Raw genomic sequence first — 22,564 nt, forward strand, 5'->3', positions numbered from 1 at the left:
ATAATTAAGTTCTAATCATACCCAACAAGTGTCTAAATCAGACCAATTTCTAACCCTAATTTTTTCAAACTTCTTAAAAGCGACTTCAATATCAAAATTTAACGTCCAAAATAGTTAATCTTGCAGTAAATAAGAGTTTAGAAAAAGAAATTACTAACCTTTTCGGATGAATTGAACAAAACTATAAGAAATTGAAAGAAAAATGAAGATTTTGGTTGTAAAGAGGAGGTAACGGCGTGTGGATTGTCGTGGGAGGTAAAAGTGGAAAAGAAATTGACTGATTAGGGTTTTAAATTCAACGTCTCGTAAAAAACAGTCCACGTCGTGGCTACTGTAGACCCACAACGAATTCTTAATTTTTTAAACAAAAATTTTCCTTACCCCACACTAGTTTGTTATTTGTCCTCATAGTAACAATGAAAAATCATAATAAAGGAGCAAAAATCCAAGAAAATTAAACCAAAAGGAAAGAAAAAGAAACCAAAAGAAAGAAAAGAAAAATGCAAACCGCGGGTTGCCTCCCATAAGCGCTTCTTTTTTAGGAGTCATGAGTTGGACTTATTCCTACTCTACGTTGTAGTAGGTGCCTCCAAGTCCACTAAATCAACTTCTATATCTTCCGTTGACCTTCCTGTTGAACCCATTTTAACGATCGGTGGATGCGGAATAAATAATATCTCGAGATTTAACGAACATATGATGAGAAATTCCATAAAACTAGAAAAGAGAGATAAAATATTACAATACAAGAACATGGTTGGGAGAGAAAACTCTCCCTTGGTGCGAGAGATCCCACCACTTTCTCTCTCTCTCTCTCTCTCTCTCTAGAAAAGCTACATTGGAGTGCACTCTTACAATTACCTTACAATTACCTGACCAACTCTCTCTTTATATAGGAGAGAGAAAAACACCAACAATACAATAAAGGGAATAAATAATTAACCTAACTATCACTCATTATTTCTAGAGCATTTCCATGCTCCAACACTTCCTCCCCCGTAATGCTTCACTCGATGACCATTTAGCTTGAATGTTGTCTCATCTCCTTTATGTAACTCGATGGCTGCTTGAAGGAAAGTCTCATTGACCACGAACGGTCCATACAAACGTGTCTTCAATTTACCAGGAAAAAGCTTCATCCTAGAGTGGAAAAGTAAGACTTTTTGACCGGGCTTGAAATCCTTATTTCCTCTTAGCCGAGCATCATCAATCTTGTCGGACCATGCCTTTTTTTTTTATTTCCCACCGACCTTTCTAGAATTCTTTTTAAATCTCGATTCATTATTTCGGTTTGCCCACTTGTTTGAGGATAATAAGGTGTTGCAAACCTATGGTGTACACCATATTTTTGTAACACCTTTGCAAGTTGTTCATTTGCAAAGTGGGTTCCCCGATCAATAATTAAAGCTCTAGGAATGCCAAAATGTGAAAATAATTTTTTTAGAAAATGAACGACAACACATGCGTCATTAATGGGTAAACTTGCGCTTCCTCCCACTTTGACATGAATCCACCACAACTAAGATATACTTGTTACCTCATGAAGCTGGAAAAGGTCCCATAAAATCAATTCCCCAAATATAAAACACCTCACAAACTTGAATGACATTTCGAGGCATTTCATTGCATGAAGAGATGTTGCTCGATCTTTGGCATGAGTCGCACTCCTTAACAAATGTGGTTGCATCCTTGAATATCGTCGGTCAATAGAATCCCGCTTCAAAAAATTTATTTCCTGTGTAATGTGCTCCATGATGTCCCCCGGTGGGTCCATTATGACAATGGAATAGAATGTCCCTTGCTTCTTTCCCAAAAACACATCTTCTAATAATCCTACCGGTGCAACTTTGAAAAAGGTGTGGATCGTCCCAATAATAATACTTTAGCTTGGAAAATAGCTTCTTCTATTCTTGATAGGAGAGACCTTTTGGAAGGTAGTTGCTCGCAGGGTAGTTCACGATGTCTGCGACCAAGGCTCTTCTCCCCCAATAACCATCAAGTACTCGTCAGGAAAATTCTCTTGAATCTCTTCTTCTTGTAGCTTCTCAAGTTCCGGGTTTTCAAATCTTGAGAGATGATCAACCACCACGTTCTCCATCCCTTTCTTGTCTCTTATTTCAATATCAAACTCTTGAAGTAATAATACCCATCTTATCAACCTTGGCTTTGCGTCCTGTTTGCGAAACAAAAATTTGAAGGCAAAATGGCCAGTAAAAACAATTGTTTTAGACAAGATTAAATAAGGACGAAATTTATCTAATTCGTAAAGTAAGGCTAACAACTCTTTTTCCGTGGTGGTGTAGTTATCTTGAGCCAGGTTGATCATTTTGCTAGCATTATAAATAGGTTAAAAACGGTTTTCAATCTTTGTCCCAAAACACATCTTCTAATAATCCTACCGGTGCAACTTTGAAAAAGGTGTGGATCGTCCCAATAATAATACTTTAGCTCGGAAAATAGCTTCTTCTATTCTTGATAGGAGAGACCTTTTGGAAGGTAGTTGCTCGCAGGGTAGTTCACGATGTCTGCGACCAAGGCTCTTCTCCCCCAATAACCATCAAGTACTCGTCAGGAAAATTCTCTTGAATCTCTTCTTCTTGTAGCTTCTCAAGTTCCGAGTTTTCAAATCTTGAGAGATGATCAACCACCACGTTCTCCATCCCTTTCTTGTCTCTTATTTCAATATCAAACTCTTGAAGTAATAATACCCATCTTATCAACCTTGGCTTGCATCCTATTTGCGAAACAAAAATTTGAAGGCAGAATGGCCAGTAAAAACAATTGTTTTAGACAAGATTAAATAAGGACGGAATTTATCTAATGCGTAAACTACGGCTAACAACTCTTTTTCCGTGGTGGTGTAGTTATCTTGAGCCAGGTTGATCATTTTGCTAGCATTATAAATAGGTTGAAAACGGTTTTCAATCTTTGTCCCAAAACAGTTCCTAACGCAAAGTCATTAGCATCACACATTAACTCAAAATGAAGGCTCCAATTTGGGGATATCATGATGGGTGCGGTAGTAAATTTCTCTTTAAGAAGGTCAAAAGCTTTTAAACACTCCTCAGAAAAATCAAAATTAGCATCTTTTAAAAGTAATTGTGATAAGGGTCTTGTTATTTGAGAAAAATCTTTTATAAAAGACGATCGCACAAACCAAAAAAACTCTGCACCCCTTTGATATTTGTTGGAGGTGGCAATTTTGAAATCGTTTCAACTTTTGCTTTATCCACCTCAATCTCCGCCTTGGAAACCTTGTGACAGAGCACAATTCCTTCTCAGACCATAAAATGACATTTTTTCTAATTAAGGACCAAATTGGTATCTTCACACGTAGCAAGCACAAGATCGATGTTAGAAAGACAATTTTCAAATGAATGACCAAAAAACGAGAAGTCATCCATGACGACTTCCATGAACTTTTCCACCATATCATGAAAGATAGCTGGCATGTGTCTTTGAAAGGTGGCCGGTGCATTGCATAATCCAAAAGGCAGGGTTTGATAAGAAAAGTACCACTTGGGCATGTGAATGTGGTCTTCTCTTGGTCTCTTGGATCTATCGGAATTTGTAAGTAACCTGAAAAATCATCTAAAAAAACAATAGAAAAGAAGACTGAACAAGTGTTCGAGCATTTGATCAATAAACGGTAAAGGAAAGTGGTCCTTGCAAGCGACATCGTTTAACTTGCAATAATCAATGCACACCCGCTAACTAGTTATCTTCCTAGTAGGTATGAACTCGTTCATTTCGTTCGTCACAACCATCATCCCTCATTTCTTTGGCACCACTTGAACCAGAATCACCGATTGGCTATCCGAAATCGAATAAATAATTTCGGAATCGAGCAACTTCATCACTTCTTTCTTTAGTACTTCTTGCATGTTCAGGTTGACTCTTCGTTGCGGTTGAAATACAGGTTTGGACCCTTCTTCCAAAATGATTTTGTGCGAGAAATATGAAGGTCTTAGCTCCTTCATGTAGGAAATCGTCCAAGCAATCGCTTTCTTTTGTTCTTTCAAAACCTTCACCAAGCTTGCTTTCTATTCGGGTCTTAAATCAGATGCTAAGATTAAAGGTTTTTATTCATTGTCTTCCCGGAAAGCGTACTCCAAATGATTGGGTAAAGGATTGAGGGAAGAAGAATTTTTTTCTGAGCTCTAGACAGTGGCCACGGTATGAGCCTCTGATTGCTACGCCGTGGGGATCATTGAAATCTTGTTCAATCGCGATTTTTTGTGGACCACGCCATGGCTATCGTTGAGCTACTCTGTGGATCCTGTTCAGTGAGTTTCTTTTTCTCACAATAATCGCTTTCTTCCAGTAACCTTTCGATCTATTCAATGTCATTTTCAACATCAAAATTGTCCTCCTTTAAATTCATGTACCCATCATCATCATTCTTCATCCATTGTTGCATCTATTTATCCGTGAATGCATCAAAAGTGTCAACTGAGAACACCATATCATCGGTAATCTTCGAGTGTTTCATCGCTTTATCAACTCCAAAAGTTATTGCATCTTCTCCCGCTCGAATGGTCAGTTTTGATTCTTTAATGTCTACTAATGCTCGTGCGGTGCTAAAAAATGGCTTCCCGAGAATTATAGGAACTTGATTGTCCTCCTCAATGTCAAGAACTATGAAATATGTGGGAAATTTTTTTTTATCAATTTTAACCAAAAGATCTTCGCATATACCTCGCGGGAATGTCACCATCTTGTTGGCAAGATGAATAGCCATGTGTATTGGTGTTGGCTCCGGAATATTCAACTTACTATAGAAAGAATAGGGCATTAAATTCACACTAGCTCCCGAATCGGCTAGAGCATGACTTGTTGCTAGATTCCCGAATTGGCAAGGAAGTGTCAAACTTCCTGGATCTCCCATTTTCATTGGCAACTTGTTGAGCATAGCAACCGAGCAATTTTCATTTAATACAACATTTGTAGCTTCTTCCATATTTTTACGATTTATGAGAGGATCATTTAAGAACTTGGCATACTTAGGCATTCGTGCAAGGGATTCAATTAACAAAATATTAATTTGTAATGCCTTGATGTGTTCCAAGAATTTCTTATAATCATCTTCTTGCTTATCTTGCTTAACCCGACTTGGATATGGGAGAGGTGGCTGATATGGGGGCACATTTTTCTTCACTTCAGGCATCTACGTTGAGGCCTAGTCCTCACCACGTCGTGGTTGCTGCACAGCTTCTTCGTCTTGGATCTTTTCTACTTCAGAGATCTGCTCATTTGATGACATATTATTCTTTAAAGCAGTTAGAGGTGCAACTATCTTCGTACCTCTGGTTGTTGCTACCTTAATGTGGGTGTTTGGATTGAGTTCCGTGTTGCTTGGAAGTTTCCCCAGAAGTTGCTGATTAAATTTCCTCGAAAGTTGCCTAATTTTTTGCTCGATATTTTGGATCGTTGCTTGCTAATTTCGGAGTACAACATCATTTTCATCACGCCTCTTCTCAGATGTAGCGGAAAATCGAGTGAGCATTGCTTCAAATTTGGTTTTCTTTTTGGGAATTGGTTCCTCATTTTGATAAGAACCGTGCATCTTTTGTTTATACTTTTCGTCCTTGGCTTTCTTGTATTCTTCATAAGGTAATCATTCCTTCTTGGGCTTTCTCCAATCATCGTCGAATCGATCTCCACTTAAATAACATGCTTGAGCTTTTCGGTTTCCATTTTCATGAAGATCACAATCCTTGGTGTGAGGTAGTCCGCTACAATTATCACACCCCACTCTTATACCGAGAATGGATTGATCCATTTTAGTCATCCTTTAGTCCATGCTTTCTATTTTTTCCATAACTGCAACTAACTCCTCCAATCCACTATTGCCTTCCTTGAATCCTTTGGTCTTATCATCTCGGGGATTGTGATACTCCCTCGAGTGTTTGGAAAACTCTTCAATCAATTCTTTTATTGTTGCAGGAGATTTCTCTATGAGTGGTCCTTAGGAGTCAAGGAGTTTTCTAGTTGTAACATTCACACCATCGTAGAAAATAGCGACTTCTTGTTGAACATTTAGATCGCTTTGAGGACAATTCCTCAACAAACCCTTGTATCGCTCCCATGCCTCATACAATGATTCTCTCTTTTGTTGCTCGAAATTTGGAACAACTTTCTTTAATTTAGAAACCTTCGATGGTGTGCAAAATTGTTGGATTAATTCTTTGTGCATTTGTACCCATGTTGTGCTCGATCTCGGGGGAAGAGCCTTCAACTAATCTTTTGTTGCCAATTTAAAGGTGATCGAAAGCATTCTCAACAAAACTGTTTCTCGTGCAACATTCGAAATATTAAAGTAATTGGCAATGTCTTTGACTTCGTCGAGGTGTTTGTATGCGTCTCATGATCTTTACCATAAAATGGGATACCGCTAAGTGCCACAAGTATGTGCCCTTTGAGTTCTAAGTTGGCGGGTGGCAGGAATTTCGGGTTGCACAAGGTCTGAATCGATGTCCTCACGAATTTGTTTCTTTTATGTCTCCATGGTCGTATCTGCAATGTTGGCCATCTCGTCTTTTCTTTCGGATTCAATTTCTTCCTTGCTCTCTTTTTCAGAATCTGAGGTTTCGGGTTTGTAACCGGCTCCCATTTTATTGTTAGTTTTCTCAAAACTATCGTTCTTGTCTTCTAGCGTTTTTTTGCTTGCTTCTCCAACCGTTGTGGTTTTCCTCTTACTAAATGCCGACTCAGGATCTTCAAGTGGGGGTATGATTGGTAATTTTGATCCCTGCATCATATATCACTGAAACCAAACAGAAAACAACGCGTAAAATGAATACAAATATGTTAAAATAAAATGGTTTGCCCAGTAGCGACGACGTGGTCAGACGGGACCACGGCGTGGGACTCTGAAACCACGAAAAAATTAAAACTGAAACCTTTGACAAAAAATCAACCTTGCATAAAATAAATTTCATAGAGAGGATCGATAATTAAAAGCAAAGTAAATTTAACTAATAATGAAACCGTTCCCCGCTAACGGCACAAAAAACTTGATACATATTTTATATACTATTTTTAATTACCAACTAAACTAGACCTTACTATACGAAACTTGGCAATGTACCTAATCAATTATAGCAACGTTCAGGTAAGTCGGGTATCAATCTCAATGAACAGTTATTAAAAGCTAAATTATCTACTAAAAATTACCTAAATAACAAGTAATAAAAGTAGGAGTTTTTGTTCTCTAGTTTTGCAAGACTAGAAACTTAGACCAAATTACTTCACAACAATTAAACAAATAGAAAAACAATCAAAATTCGGATGAAAAGCAAGAATTGGAAGAGACTTCTGTTCAGATTTTGATTCACTAATACTCCTACTGTTGATTTCTTGGATAACACTATGAATTGATTAGAATTTATGAACAGTTATTAAAAGCTAAATTAACCGATTTCTAAAGTGATTAGAATTTATGATCAAAAGACTAATCCTCCAATTATCGAGTTTATTTATTCATTGATCAGGTTCATAAACAAGCAAGACAATTAGGGTTAATTGCGGGTTAGGCTAGACTTGATTAATAATTAACATTAATGGATGATAACATCAATTTAACATATGAATGATCATCATATATTAAAAGTATCTTATCCATTCGCTAAATTTCGTTCCATCGAAGGTGACCTTTTGGCAAAGGCTCATCAACGTGAAAGAACTAGCAGCAACGATGTTTGCGTTCGACATCTAAAAAAGAAAGAGGACAAAGATAGATTAGAATAAAAATCCCTAATTATCACCCAATAAGAAAAATTAGGGCTAGGATCCAACAATAATATTTACATACTAGAAAAGGGATGCCGTAATCTAATATGCAAATAAATTGAAGGTAAGTGAATGACGATTCACTAATTCTCCATCACAAAACTTAACTATTAGTCCTAAGTGTATTGAGAATTCCTAGGTTCGAATGAGATTCATTGAAACTATTCAATGGCATGTTTAAATCTCGATATGCCCCTCTTGTTTGTGACTGGGATATCGAGGATCACAAAGCGGGTGTGAATTACCTTGCAAATTCACATGGTGCCTTCATTGTAACGATCACCTATTCGATGTGCCGGTAAACCAGACACGCTCCATCGAACTATGATAAACAATGAATCACCCTTTGCCACCTTTGCTTAGAACCAATTAGTGTGCCGGTAAACCACACACACTCCACTAACTTCTTAGCAAGGGTGCAAAGTGTAATTTCATGGGATTGCATCAATTCACTTTTCCTAAAGTAACTAAGATTGGGAAATTTTAAAAATGTGTAGTTACTTTGTATTACTTATTATACTTTTAATGAGAGGATGAGGTTCCCTATCCTACCCATTCGGCTAACGACCCTCCACCAATCAAGCAAGCGGTGGGTGTGAGTGTACACCCATTAAGCGCCATTTTATAGGCCGCAACCTTATACCCACCTTATAGATCGGCTTCGTGAATGAGGCCTACTAACGGTAAGACTAGCATTTAGTTATACACACACACACATACATATATATATATATATATATATATATTATTCTAGTAATATCATATTAGTATAGGGTTGTATTTTAAACCTTTTAAAATTTAGGGTTTGAAATTTAAGTTGTCTAAATTAAAACTTTTAATCACAAATATAAATTTCAAAACTTGAGGGCAAGTTTTAAACATTTAAAACATTGAGGATCAAATAACAAATAATTCCAATTAACAATTAATATCCTAATTATCTATATTTGATTTTATTCAAGATTTCTTTGAAAGATAATTACCAAAATAATTAAAATAATTAATTAATTATCATATAAGGAAATTAAATATTTTATTAGTTGATAAATACCTTTAACTAGATCAAGATAATAGTCATATATATCAAGAAATCGGATTTAGGTTGATCTATTATGATTAAGGTAAGTTTCCATAAGATAATTATGAAAAAAATCCCGAATCTGGCCATTCCTGACGCTTGGACTCGCCGAGTGCACAAAGGGACTCGCCGAGTCAGGCCAACTCGCCGAGTCCACTTTGGAACTCGCCGAGTCCATGACTCAGAAACCAAAAAATCAAATTTTGTAGGTTTGTTTCAGTTAATCAAGCAACAATTTAATGAAAACCAAGCTAGGCTCTGATACCACTGATGGGTTTTAGCCATAAGAACTTTTCTATGTGTGCATGCAAAACCCTAATGCTTGGATCTAGGCTTTCTAATTAAACATGATTTGAATCCAAGACTTCTAATGGCTAATTAGGTTAAATAACAACATTGAAACAGATCTAGAACCATACCTTTGAATTTCTTGTTGATCTTGTAGTCTTGGAGCTTCTAGAGTCACAAATGTCACTCCTCTAATGGCTTACAAACACCAATAGCAAGGAAGATGATTTAGGAGAGAGGAGAGGGGTGGAAATCGGCCAGGGTTCTCTTACTTTAGGTGAGGTGCCGATTTCCCTTAGCCATGGGGTCTATTTATACTTGTAGACTCCTTAAGGGTTACAGTCTAAACCCTAATTGGATAATCTTCTCTTAAGGCTATCCAAATCCTTTCCTTAGATAAGTTATGGACGATTTTGAAGCTATCCTAGCTTCTAGAATCCGTCCACTATATATCTATAAGGATTTATAGTCTAAAGCTTAACTATCAAACAATTGACAGTTTATACCCCTTTAATTAATTAACCTCTTTAAGTCACCAAATTAATTCTAATTAATTCTATGACTTATATTAATCAAATAACAATATATTATTCTTTATATTATTCTCATAATATATTAATAATATTTACTCTCTCTTAATAAATCATCCTATCAAGTTGCTATGGTGAAGGCAACCCAAAAGGACCATGCACAATCGGGTCAAATACTTGCCTAATATAGTTGCAGCCTTAGACACTATTCCAACAGTCTCCCACTTGGATAAGTCTAGTAACTATATGCACAAGTACAATTCGGTTTGCAATCGTAGCTCTCAAAGACGCTGTCAAACTCTGATCTAATCAATCTTGTCCTTTAGATAAGGGATCGGACAGTCCTCTGTTAGATATCATGCAGACAATCCTATGGAATGGTTAGTCAAGCATTTAGGTTTCTCGATCTCTGATTTATTTGACATAGAACTTAATCGAACACATCAATTCAGTTCTGACCGGGCCCGGCACATAAGTCAAATCAAATCATCGAGCGGCTGAGATATCACTTTTACCTTCTTAGATAAAAGTTACAGATAAACTTCGACTTATATGCATTTACTTATTCATTAATCAACTATACACAACAATGCGTTTTATAACACCGAGTTACTGATGCGTTTTCGCATTATCAATGTACAATCAATTAACAAATAACAAACCATATATCTAGGTTTTAAGACTATATGATATTATCATCTTGCGATCACCTTTTATATCGTATTCCATAAGGTGATTCCAGCAAGCGCGGGTTTGTTCCAATGCTCAAAACTAGTTTATAAGCACTCATGAACGTTGCCACAACCCTTTGCTATGTATAAAACCATTTAGACATTCTACATACCAATTCATGACAATCTTCATTCATATCTACTTCCAACATATGAACGATTGTGGACAATTTGAACAATTCGATTATTCCTAATAAACTCAATTATTCTGGAAGTCAAAACATGCAAAGTGAAATAATAGTTAAACAATTAACATAAGACAGTAACATTACTCATAAATAAAACTCCTTTATTTAATCATCAAATGTCAATTATCTATTACATGTTTCTAATACTATCTAATCTATGCTAATATCATCCTTCAGCCCAATACTCCTAGCATGCTGCAAGTGCTTAACCCTACTCAGTCCCTTCGTAAGCGGATCTGCTGGGTTATCTTCTGATGATATCCTCTTCACTACGAGTTGTCCTTCTTCTACACGATGTCTGATGAAGTGATATTTTCTGTCGATATGTCTTGATCTACCATGATCCCTCGGTTCCTTGGTCAAGGCAACCACTCCTTCGTTATCACAGATAATCTCCATGGGCTCCTTTATGGCAGGTACAACTCCAAGATCACCGATGAAGTTCTTTAGGCATATTGCCTCCTTCGACGCTTCGCTCGCTGCAATGTACTTTAATTCGCACGTTGAATCAGCTACGGTCTTCTACTTGGAACTCTTCCATGTTACTGCTCCTCTATTTAGGGTAAAGACCCAGCCCGACTGTGAACGGTAGTTGTCCCTGTCGGTCTGAAAACTGGCGTCACTATACCCTTGCACCTTCAAGTCATCACTCCCTCCGAGGACTAAGAACCATTCCTTCGTCCTCCGAAGGTACTTAAGGATATTCTTCACCGCAATCCAATGTGCTCTGCCAGGATTCCCTTGATATCTGCTAACCATGCTCAAAGCGAAGGCTACATCAGGGCGAGTACAAGTCATAGCGTACATGATTGAGCCAACTGCGGAAGCGTATGGTACTCGGCTCATTTCTGCTATCTCAGCTTCGGTACTCGGACTTTGAGTCTTACTCAACTTGGCATTACTTTGTATCGGTAATTCTCCCTTCTTCGAGTTTTCCATACTAAAACGTTTTAGTACCTTCTCTAAGTAAGTATTCTGACTAAGTCCAATTAGTCTTTTACTTCTTTCTCTTACTATCCTTATTCCCAAAATGTAAGAAGCCTCTCCGAGGTCCTTCATAGCGAAGCACTTCCCGAGCCAGGACTTAACCTCCTGCAGAGTCGGGATGTCGTTTCCTATGAGTAATATGTCATCGACATATAGAACGAGGAAGCTTACTATACTCCCACTGGCTTTGACATATACACAAGATTCGTCTTCGCTTCGTACAAATCCAAACTCTTTGACTTTCTCATCGAAGCAAAGATTCCATCTGCGAGACGCTTGCTTAAGTCCATAAATGGACTTCTCAAGCTTACACACTCTATTCGGATGCTTCAGATCCACAAACCCCTCTGGCTGAGCCATGTAAACATCCTCAGCCAACTTTCCATTAAGGAATGCGGTCTTGACATCCATTTGCCAAATCTCATAATCATGAAATGCGACAATTGCTAGCATCACTCTAATAGATTTAATCATCACAACTGGTGAGAAGGTCTCATCATAGTCAACTCCAGGAGTTTGAGGAAAGCCCTTCGCAACCAATCGCGCTTTATATGTGTGCACGTTTCCATCCACGTCGGTCTTCTTCTTGAAGATCCATTTGCACCCAACGGTCTTACGTCCGGGCACATAATCAACCAAATTCCAAACTTGGTTATCATACATGGATTGGATCTCGCTATCCATTGCCTCTTTCCATTTTGCAGACTTCGGGCCTGCCATGGCTTCCTTATAGCTATTAGGTTCATCAAGATTTACTAGTGTACTATCACTAATATATGTGTCCCCTTCGGTAGTAATATGAAAACCATAAAACTGGGGATGAACTCTAACTCTATCGGAACGTCTAAGAGGTAAGGACTCGTCAATCGGTTCAACCGGAGTTTCCTCCTTGGGTTGAGTGCCAGCGATAGAGGTTCCTTCATCTATCGACTCTTGAATCTCTTCAAGTTCGATTTGCCTCCCACTGTCTCCTTGGCTTATGAGTTCTCGCTCTCGGAAAACTCCTCTCCTCGCAACGAAGACAACATTGTCCTTCGGTCTATAGAAGAGATATCCAAAGGATGTCTGCGGGTAGCCGATGAAAATACATCGCTCACTTCGAGGTTCAAGCTTGTCGTGAGTATCTCGTCTTACAAAAGCCTCGCAACCCCAAACCTTGATATGTGCCAACGAGGGAGCTTTCCCTGTCCACATATCGTGAGGTGTTTTGGCAACCTTCTTAGTAAGGACTCGGTTAAGGATATGGGCGGCAGTCTCTAAGGCATACCCCCAAAAAGAGATAGGTAGTGAAGCACGACTCATCATAGAGCGAACCATATCCAATAAGGTTCGATTACGCCTTTCTGCCACACCATTCAACTGCGGTGTCCTAGGAGGCGTCAATTGCGAAACTATTCCACACTCCTTGAGATAATCGTGGAATTCAAGACTTAGGTACTCTCCTCCTCTATTGGATCGAAGTATCTTGATTTTCCTGCCCAATTGATTCTCTACTTCATTCTTGAACTCTTTGAACTTTTCAAAGGTTTCTGACTTTTGCTTGATTAAATAGATATACCCATATCTACTATAATCATCGGTAAAAGTCACGTAGAAGCGGTTCCCATCCTTCGTGGTTGATCTAAATGGTCCACATACATCGGTATGTATTAGGTCCAATAGACCCTCACCCCTTTCACACGTACTCGTGAAGTGTGATTTAGTCATCTTTCCAAGTAAACAAGACTCACATGTGTCATCTTCCCTAAGGTCGAATGACTCCAACACTCCATCCTTTTGGAGTTGGGCTATGCGTTTCTTGTTGACATGTCCAAGACGACAATGCCACAAGGATGCTTTATCCATACTAGTGGAAGAATCTATATTCAAAACATCATTTCCTAAGTTATCAACAATCATAACAGTTTCATATATTCCATTACATGGTATAGCTTCAAAGTAAAAGACACCATTCAGATAAGCCAAAATAGAACCATTCTCATTATTAAAAGAAAATCTAAATCCTTGTCTATATAAACCATGAAATGAAATGATGTTTCTAGCCATTTCTGGCGAATAGCAACAATTGTTCAAATCTAAACACAAATTATTCCTAAGCACTAAAGAATACACTCCAATCTTGGTCACAGGCGACGATCTTCTGTTCCCCATGATTTGATTGATCCTTCTTGCTCCACATCCCTACTTCTTCTTAGTCCCTGCACATTAGAACAAATGTGATAACCACAACCGGTATCAAGAACCCAAGAAATAGCATGATTAGAATCGTTAGATTTAATTGTGTATATACCTGCGAAAGATGGCTTGATCTTTCCTTCTTTGATTGCTTGCAGGTACTCTGGGCAGCTTCTCTTCCAATGTCCTATCTTGTGGCAGTGGTGGCACTCTGCCTCCTTTGGGTTAGGACGGGGCTTAGCGGGATCAACTTTGGTCCCACTAGAAGAGGCACCATCTCGGGCTTTGACCTTGCGATAGTTCTTCGATGAAGCCTTCCTCTTCTTTTCCTTTCCTTGACCAATAGCGAGCAGTAGGCGGATTGGGAGTAGGTGCAACAGACTTGTCTTTGAAGTTGCTCTCAGCAACCCTCAAGAGACCTTGGAGTTTGCTTAGGGTGACCTCTTCTTTGTTCATGTGGTAGGTCATCCTAAATTGGTTGTACATCGGAGGCAAAGAGTGAAGCACCATGTCGATTGCCAAGTCTTCCCCAAAGTCAACATTTAACTTGCTAAGGCGGTCGACATACCTTTGCATCTTTTGCAGGTGCACGGTAAGAGATTCTCCACAACCCATCTTAGCAGAAATCATGTTGGTGAAAATCTCATAACGCTCTTGTCTCGCATTTTGGTGGTATCTCTCCAATAAGTCTTGGTGCATCTCGTACGGGTACATGTCCTCGTTGGACTTTTGGAATTCGGAGTTCATGGTGGCAATATGATGCGATGTACCTTCATTGCATCTCGCTCATGAGTCTCAAAAGTGGTGATTTCGGCCGGAGTAGCGATTTCAGGGTTGATTTTCTCGAGCTTCTCATCGAGGACATACTCCTTATTCTCATAGCGAGCAATGGTGCGAATGTATCTTATCCATTCGCTAAAGTTCGTTCCATCGAAGGTGACCTTTTGGCAAAGGCTCATCAACGTGAAAGAACTAGCAGCAGCGATGTTTGCGTTCGACATCTACAAAAGAAAAAGGACAAAGATAGATTAGAATAAGAATCCCTAATTATCACCTAATAAGAAAAATTAGGGCTAGGATCCAACAATAATATTTACATACTAGAAAAGGGATGCCGTAATCTAATATGCAAATAAATTGAAGGTAAGTGAATGACGATTCACTAATTCTCCATCACAAAACTTAACTATTAGTCCTAAGTGTAATGAGAATTCCTAGGTTCGAATGAGATTCATTGAAACTATTCAATGGCATGTTTAAATCTCGATATGCCCCTCTTGTTTGTGACTGGGATACCGAGGATCACAAAGCGGGTGTGAATTACCATGCAAATTCACATGGTGCCTTCATTGTAACGATCACCTATTCGATGTGCAGGTAAACCAGACACGCTCCATCGAACTATGATAAACAATGAATCAACCTTTTCCACCTTTGCTTAGAACCAATTAGTGTGCCGGTAAACCACACACGCTCCACTAACTTCTTAGCAAGGGTGCAAAGTGTAATTTCATGGGATTGCATCAATTTACTTTTCCTAAAGTAACTAAGATTGGGAAATTTTAAAAATGTGTAGTTACTTTGTATTACTTATTATACTTTTAATGAGAGGATGAGGTTGCCCTATCCTACCCGTTCGGCTAACGACCCTCCACCAATCAAGCAAGCGGTGGGTGTGAGTGTACACCCATTAAGCGCCATTTTATAGGCCGCAACCTTATACCCACCTTATAGATCGGCTTCGTGAATGAGGCCTACTTACGGTAAGACTAGCATTTAGTTATACATATATATATATATATATATATATATATATATATATATATATATATATATATATATATATTATTCTAGTAATATCATATTAGTATAGGGTTGTATTTTAAACCTTTTAAAATCTAGGGTTTGAAATTTAAGTTGTCTAAATTAAAACTTTTAATCACAAATATAAATTTCAAAACTTGAGGGCAAGTTTTAAACATTTAAAACATTGAGGATCAAATAACAAATAATTCCAATTAACAATTAATATCCTAATTATCTATATTTGATTTTATTCAAGATTTCTTTGAAAGATAATTACCAAAATAATTAAAATAATTAATTAATTATCATATAAGGAAATTAAATATTTTATTAGTTGATAAATACCTTTAACTAGATCAAGATAATAGTCATATATATCAAGAAATCGGATTTAGGTTGATCTATTATGATTAAGGTAAGTTTCCATAAGATAATTATGAAAAAATCCCGAATCTGGCCATTCCTGACGCTTGGACTCGCCGAGTGCACAAAGGGACTCGCCGAGTCAGGCCAACTTGCCGAGTCTACTTTGGAACTCGCCGAGTCCATGACTCAGAAACCAAAAAATCGAATTTTGCAGGTTTGTTTCAGTTAATCAAGTAACAATTTAATGAAAACCAAGCTAGGCTCTGATACCACTGATGCGTTTTAGCCATAAGAACTTTCCTATGTGCGCATGCAAAACCCTAATGCTTGGATCTAGGCTTTCTAATTAAACATGCTTTGAATCCAAGACTTCTAATGGCTAATTAGGTTAAATAACAACATTGAAACAGATCTAGAACCATACCTTTGAATTTCTTGTTGATCTTGTAGTCTTTGAGCTTCTAGAGTCACAAATGTCACTCCTCTAATGGCTTACAAACACCAATAGCAAGGAAGATGATTTAGGAGAGAGGAGAGGGGTGGGAATCGGCCAGGGTTCTCTTACTTTAGGTGAGGTGCCGATTTCCCTTGGCCATGGGGTCTATTTATACTTGTAGACTCCTTAAGGGTTACAGTCTAAACCCTAATTGGATAATCTTCTCTTAAGGCTATCCAAATCCTTTCCTTAGATAAGTTATGGACGATTTTGAAGCTATCCTAGCTTCTAGAATCCGTCCACTATATATCTATAAGGATTTATAGTCTAAAGTTTAACTATCAAACAATTGACAGTTTATACCCCTTTAATTAATTAACCTCTTTAAGTCACCAAATTAATTCTAATTAATTCTATGACTTATAATAATCAAATAACAATATATTATTCTTTATATTATTCTCATAATATATTAATAATATTTACTCTCTCTTAATAAATCATCCTATCAAGTTGCTATGGTGAAGGCAACCCAAAAGGACCATGCATAACCGGGTCAAATACTTGCCTAATATAGTTGCAGCCTTAGACACTATTCCAACATAAAGGTCTCCACAACGTGGCGTCCGTTGAAAACGGATATTGCCTAAGTGAATCTTCTAGGTACCATGGCGTGGTTAGATTTCCCCACGTGGTGGGCTTCAGAGTTTATACCAAATCTACATTGCTTTGATCAGGTTCAGGTTTCCTCGTTTCAAGCTCCACATTTTGCTTCCTTTTTTCGCGAGCATGTCTTTATTGCTAAAAAACAGATTTATAACAAATTAAGTACCGTTTGTCCTAAAATAAGCACAGTTATAGCTTAAAATATCTCAATAATGCATGAAATAAATGAATAAATATGCACCTATCATGGATGCTCCAGGCATATGACAGGATTTAAGTCTCTACTGGATGAGTTTGTAAAAAAAGATGGCCCTATGGTGATCTTTGGAGACAACAACATGGGAAAAACTAAAGGATTTTGAATAATTCAGTTCAAGACCATGGAATTTAAAAATGTTTCATATTTCAAGGGTCTTAGACATAATCTCATATCAATCAGTCAACCATGTGACGTTGGTTACAAGGTTCACTTCAGCAAGGATGAATGGAAAATCACTGATTTGAAGAATTCAACCTTGCTCACTTCGAATAGGAAAAATGGAATTTATGTGTTGGAATTGTTTATTGTCTTAAAACATTTTACTTCTTTGTAATTCTATTGCTTTATTTTTTTTTTCAAAAACTACAAGACCAAAAACAAATCGTTTGCTTTCATCAGAAAAACACAAAAATACAAATCTTTTTTTTTTGTTTTAACAAAGGAGTATACATCGCATGTCTTATTATTCTAATATTTAATCCCTCATGTCTTTTTCCTCTCATGAACACGCCTCATGATCATTCATCCTTTATAATGAAAGATGACGCTGCAACCTTCTCACCAACAAATTTTATCATTGAGCTTGGTTGCATAACTAATCTCGATGAATCTGCCTCTTTTCTTAAGTGAAAGCACCAATTAGCTTGAAGGTAATGATTGCCAAGTTTGGCACTGAGCGTCTTATTATCAACACAAGATAAGAAAGAACTATGTCTCGATAGAATATTATGAATGCTCTCTTTGTCTCCTTTTGAATCCTTCACCTGTTGCCACGGGGTCTGATACTGGCACTGATGATGGCACGCCTATTTTCATGGACGCTCTCACCGCTACACTTAACAACATCTGAGATCCAAAGAAATCATTGTTAAGACAATGATTCTTGGCTCTCATCGCGTGGTCATAATATTTTGATACTTAGAGTACCTATATGTTGATTTTCGTAACTCAAAGATTACAAAGTTTAGAACTTTTTAACTTGTTGGCTACAAATACTGTGTTTTTTCTGATCTCTTTTCATGGTGATTGATATGAAGCTTGGAATCCATCCGAATTATGGCTTCCTCAATGAATAAGGTCACCTCTCTTTTCATTCTTTGTGCTTAATTTCTCTTTGAGTTTGAGTGTGTGAAATATGGGCTAATATTTCTTTCTTTTATAAACAAACTTTTATGTGGTAGGAATTTTGAAAAGAGGAAGTACTTTATGAGTATTCAATTCAAATGATACGCCAAATCAGGATTTTATGATCTTACTGAACAAGCGGCATGATTCTCTTTTTGACAGTTTCTTTGTTGAATATTTCTTTTGCTTTTTTATTATTTAATTTTGTATTGTAACATCTCAAAGGAATTGTGTAACATCCCAAAAAAACTTCACAAATTTAAAACTTTTCAAAACAACCCATTTACTACAGTTTCAGTTTATTGTTTCAAGTACTTCAAAGGATCGTGGCAAGACGAAGGCGTGACCGTACACATCCTTGGTTTTACAACTGATTGGATCTTGGGAGACTTTGATTTTAAATCAGGTTTTGGAAACGATGGTTTTGTAAACACTTTTATTAGTAAATGAGTTTTTTTGAAAAGTTTTAAATTTGTTAAAAATTTTGGGATGTTACAAATTGATGGTGAATCTATGATTTTAGACTGAAACTTTGACACCTAAAATGTCCTTAGAAGCATTTTGTTGGATGTGTCAAAATCTCTCTAAGTATCTCATCAACGAGACCAACTATTAAGATATCATTAAGTCACTAACTTACACTGATTATGTGAGATTGTTCATATCTTTAGAGTGATATTGTTTGGTCCTTTCAAGAAAAAATCTAATAAGTCTTGAGTATTTCTTCTCTTACAGTGTGTGACTTTTCCCTAACACCTTTCCTCTCTATTCTTAACTTGATGACGTTATGAGATAAACAACTCCCTACCGATGAGTTAGAAATTCTATGTTGATGATTCATACTATTAAACCATTGTAATGTCCCAAATTTAAAACCCAAATTTTCGTTTTCATAATAATAAAACCATCAACCAAAACATGTTCGTAAAACCATAAAGGAAAATTAGAGTATGTCAATCAATCATCTCAATACGTCAGAGTTAAATAAAACAAAAATCATGGTGTGTGTGATGCGATCATCTCGAGCTCTTCCCCTTCAATCCGGAATTACCAGAAACATAAACTGAAAACTATAAGCACAAAGCTTAGCGAGTTCCCCAAAATACCGCATACCATCTGCCAAATCAATGTTGTGTCGGGTGTATTTCACCCCCGAGTCTATTTTAACTCATGCGTCGGCCCAAGGCCGTATTGGGTCTATTTCACCCCCGAGTCTATTTTAACTCATGCGTCACACAAGGCTGTACCATGGGTAATTCACCCATGGGTCTATTTCACCCCCAAATCTATTTTCACCAATTCATGTACTACTTTGTAAGGTCCAACACAAACAAACACAAAATTAGTTATTAATTATAATTGGGCTACGTAAGATTATCTAAACACAATTATGTTCTCCAACACAGCTAAATGTTACTATTATCACTTAACTAAGATGTGGTCCATCCTAGCTCTAGCAATTTAATGGTCACTAAATCAATAGGTAAACAAGTTCATGTAATTTAATGGTCACTAAGCTACACTTAGCTTGAATTAAAGAAACAAAGAGAAACACTTTAACATGCTAGGTAAGTTAAGCAAACAGAAGCTCCAAACCAACTTTTATAAATCCATAAACTAATAAACTAAACCACAGTTATTAGGGCTTCATCTAACTAAACGAAAGTCTACTAAATTAGATACTCATGGTAGTAATCAAACATAAAAAACTCAATAAGAATAAAGCTAAACATGATCAAACCGAATGAATTGATGATGTTTTCTTCTGCATCTTTTCATCTCTTGTGCTCCAATCGTTTCCTCCTCTTTTAAGGGTTTTCTAGAGGATATTTTTCATACTTCTCCAGAAAGTCACCTCCAAGTCCCCCAATTTGTTATAATGTTTAGATATATATACTTGCCTAAAATCTGGACACCACGACGTGGTAATGGCAACACGTCGTGGCCCTCATGTATATCCTGTATTCTCCAAGCCAACATCAAGAATCATGAAGATTCGATTCACCATGTAGTGGTTATTGAGAATCATATCTTTCTCAAAACATGAAAGTCATCTGAAATTGTGGCTAGTTTTCAGAACATTTTGAATCTCATCAATCGGAGTGATGAGTCATGAGATACGGTCAAAACAATAACGAGGGGTCAAGCTGTCCAACAACATCCTTCTTGTATCTTCTTCTTACCTAAGCTCACATTTTCCATCTTCCAGCTTTCATATTGCTTCCGAGAATGTATTTTAAGCTACATAACAACATATAATAAATTAATTACCTTTTTTCTATGATAAACATAATTATAGCTAAGAGTATTAAGTTATGATTTAATATATATATATATATATATATATATATATATATATATATATATATATCACTAGTGGCCAACAAGGCCCAAAACCATAATAGTCCAAATATGGCACAAACCACAAAAGTCAACGAAAGTCAACAACTATTGAGTACGCCCATCGCACCTAGACTTATGCCCGACGTATGCCACCTTTGGCCAGTACGCCGTGTGTACGAGCTAGGTACTCCCAACGTACTCCACAACTGCCTAAACCCATCATTAAATGCTTAATTAGTTAAGCCACTAAGTCCACTTCTCATATATGATCCTAAATGATGTCTTAACATGTAAAGTTGGGAACTATACTCATTTGCATGTCTTAATGGGGCCCAATACTTGTTTTCGACCAATAAAAACCATAATAAGAGCCCTAAATCATGCGTGGACCAATATAACACATCAAGATTACATTTTTATGCACAAGGAACCTCAAAAATGCTAAGATCTACCATCTCCAGAATCTGGAGTAGCTCATACTCTCAAGCATGACTTAAGGGACCATAAAATGCACAAAAACAAGCCCTAACAAGATCTATCATAATGAACCATCAAGTTAAGAGATTTATACCTCCAAAAGCTTTCCAAGTTGGTGATGATTCTAGATCCACAAGCTCCAACCAGACCAATGCAACTTCAGGTGACGAAAAAGGCCAGCATCACCACCATCACCACCAGTAGCCCTTAAGAATCCATGCCCCAGTTGTCTATGGAAACCCCAGGTGACGAAATGGCATGAGGAGGACGGTATTGGATTCCATTATGAGGTTGGTGAGTGATATAGAGCTCCACCACTAGTTCCTATTCCCGAGACCATAATGGAGGAGGCTATAAATGTGTTGGTTCCACATACATCACATCATTCTAATAGGATACACACTATGGATGAAGTGTTGAGGTCACTGAGGAGTGAGCTTGGATACCTATCCAATAGGATTGTGAGTTTAGAGGAGGACGGTGACATCAACGAGTTGAGCCTATGATCAACTGGAGGAGGTACAGTCCCTGGTTCAGGCACAACAACTTCAGATTAGAGATATGGAGCTTCGTATGCTCATGTTGGAGCATAGATTCATGACATATGAGGCAGGAGCTTATGCAGGGTCGGTCCATAATATTTTCATGACACAAAGGAAAAAGATTAATAGTGCTCTAAAATGGCAACACCCATGATTATTTTAAAATTCGTTAACTACAAAATTAGAACTTACAATCACGTAAATTGTTGTATTGATGTGTTATTTTAAAGCAAAAACATCAGTTATATCTTATAAGATAATACTCGTTAAAGAGGGATAAAACTTCAAATAAGTTTTCATTTCAAGTTGTTAATTGAAAATGCTTGACATTGTGAATCAAATTGACTTGGAATGTGAAAAACAAATAAAACAAAAATTAGTATAAGAATGAAACTGGTAAAACTGTATCAAAAAACATGAAATGCACAATTGTAGTCTATCAAAAGAATGAAATTAAACTCAAATCATGATTCAATTTACAAACAATATGACTTTTAGTTACTTGATCAATTTAATCAATATTATACATAAAAACTCTTATTCCTCTGTGCTATTAGATCAATACAAAATAGAGAAAAGTGTCTTTAAATACTTGAACAATGGTCAAGGAGTATGGCCTAAATTTCCAACTTACATATCATAATAAAATGAGTAAAAGACGTGTATTTAGAAATTTGTTTTTTTCCAGAATATCTTATATCCTTTTTTTATAAACAGTTAATTAAAATTTTTATTTGATTGATATTTTTTTATCAAAGTATTATGTTGGTGAATGA

At 37.0% G+C, this 22,564-nt stretch overlaps 1 protein-coding gene and 1 non-coding gene across 2 annotated transcripts; one reads left to right on the forward strand and one right to left on the reverse strand.

Moving 5' to 3' along the window:
* Positions 1-1,954: 1,954 nt before the first annotated feature.
* Positions 1,955-5,167, reverse strand: LOC145098333 (uncharacterized). Its single transcript, XM_079035972.1, has 7 exons — positions 4,699-5,167; positions 4,454-4,638; positions 4,245-4,336; positions 3,345-3,579; positions 3,158-3,254; positions 2,556-2,734; positions 1,955-2,173 (listed from the first exon to the last, which is right to left on the reverse strand). Exons 1-7 carry the CDS (start codon positions 5,165-5,167, stop codon positions 1,955-1,957), a joined length of 1,476 nt encoding a protein of 491 aa, XP_078892098.1.
* An 874-nt stretch (positions 5,168-6,041) lies between these two features.
* LOC145103598 (small nucleolar RNA R71) lies at positions 6,042-6,148 on the forward strand. Its single transcript, XR_013706681.1, has one exon. It is a non-coding gene; the product is annotated as a small nucleolar RNA R71 (small nucleolar RNA).
* The last annotated feature ends 16,416 nt before the right edge of the window (positions 6,149-22,564 follow it).

The sequence above is a fragment of the Lactuca serriola genome, chromosome 4, assembly GCF_051521515.1.
Source record: "Lactuca serriola cultivar US96UC23 chromosome 4, Lser_US96UC23_V15, whole genome shotgun sequence".
Lineage (NCBI taxonomy): Eukaryota > Viridiplantae > Streptophyta > Magnoliopsida > Asterales > Asteraceae > Lactuca > Lactuca serriola.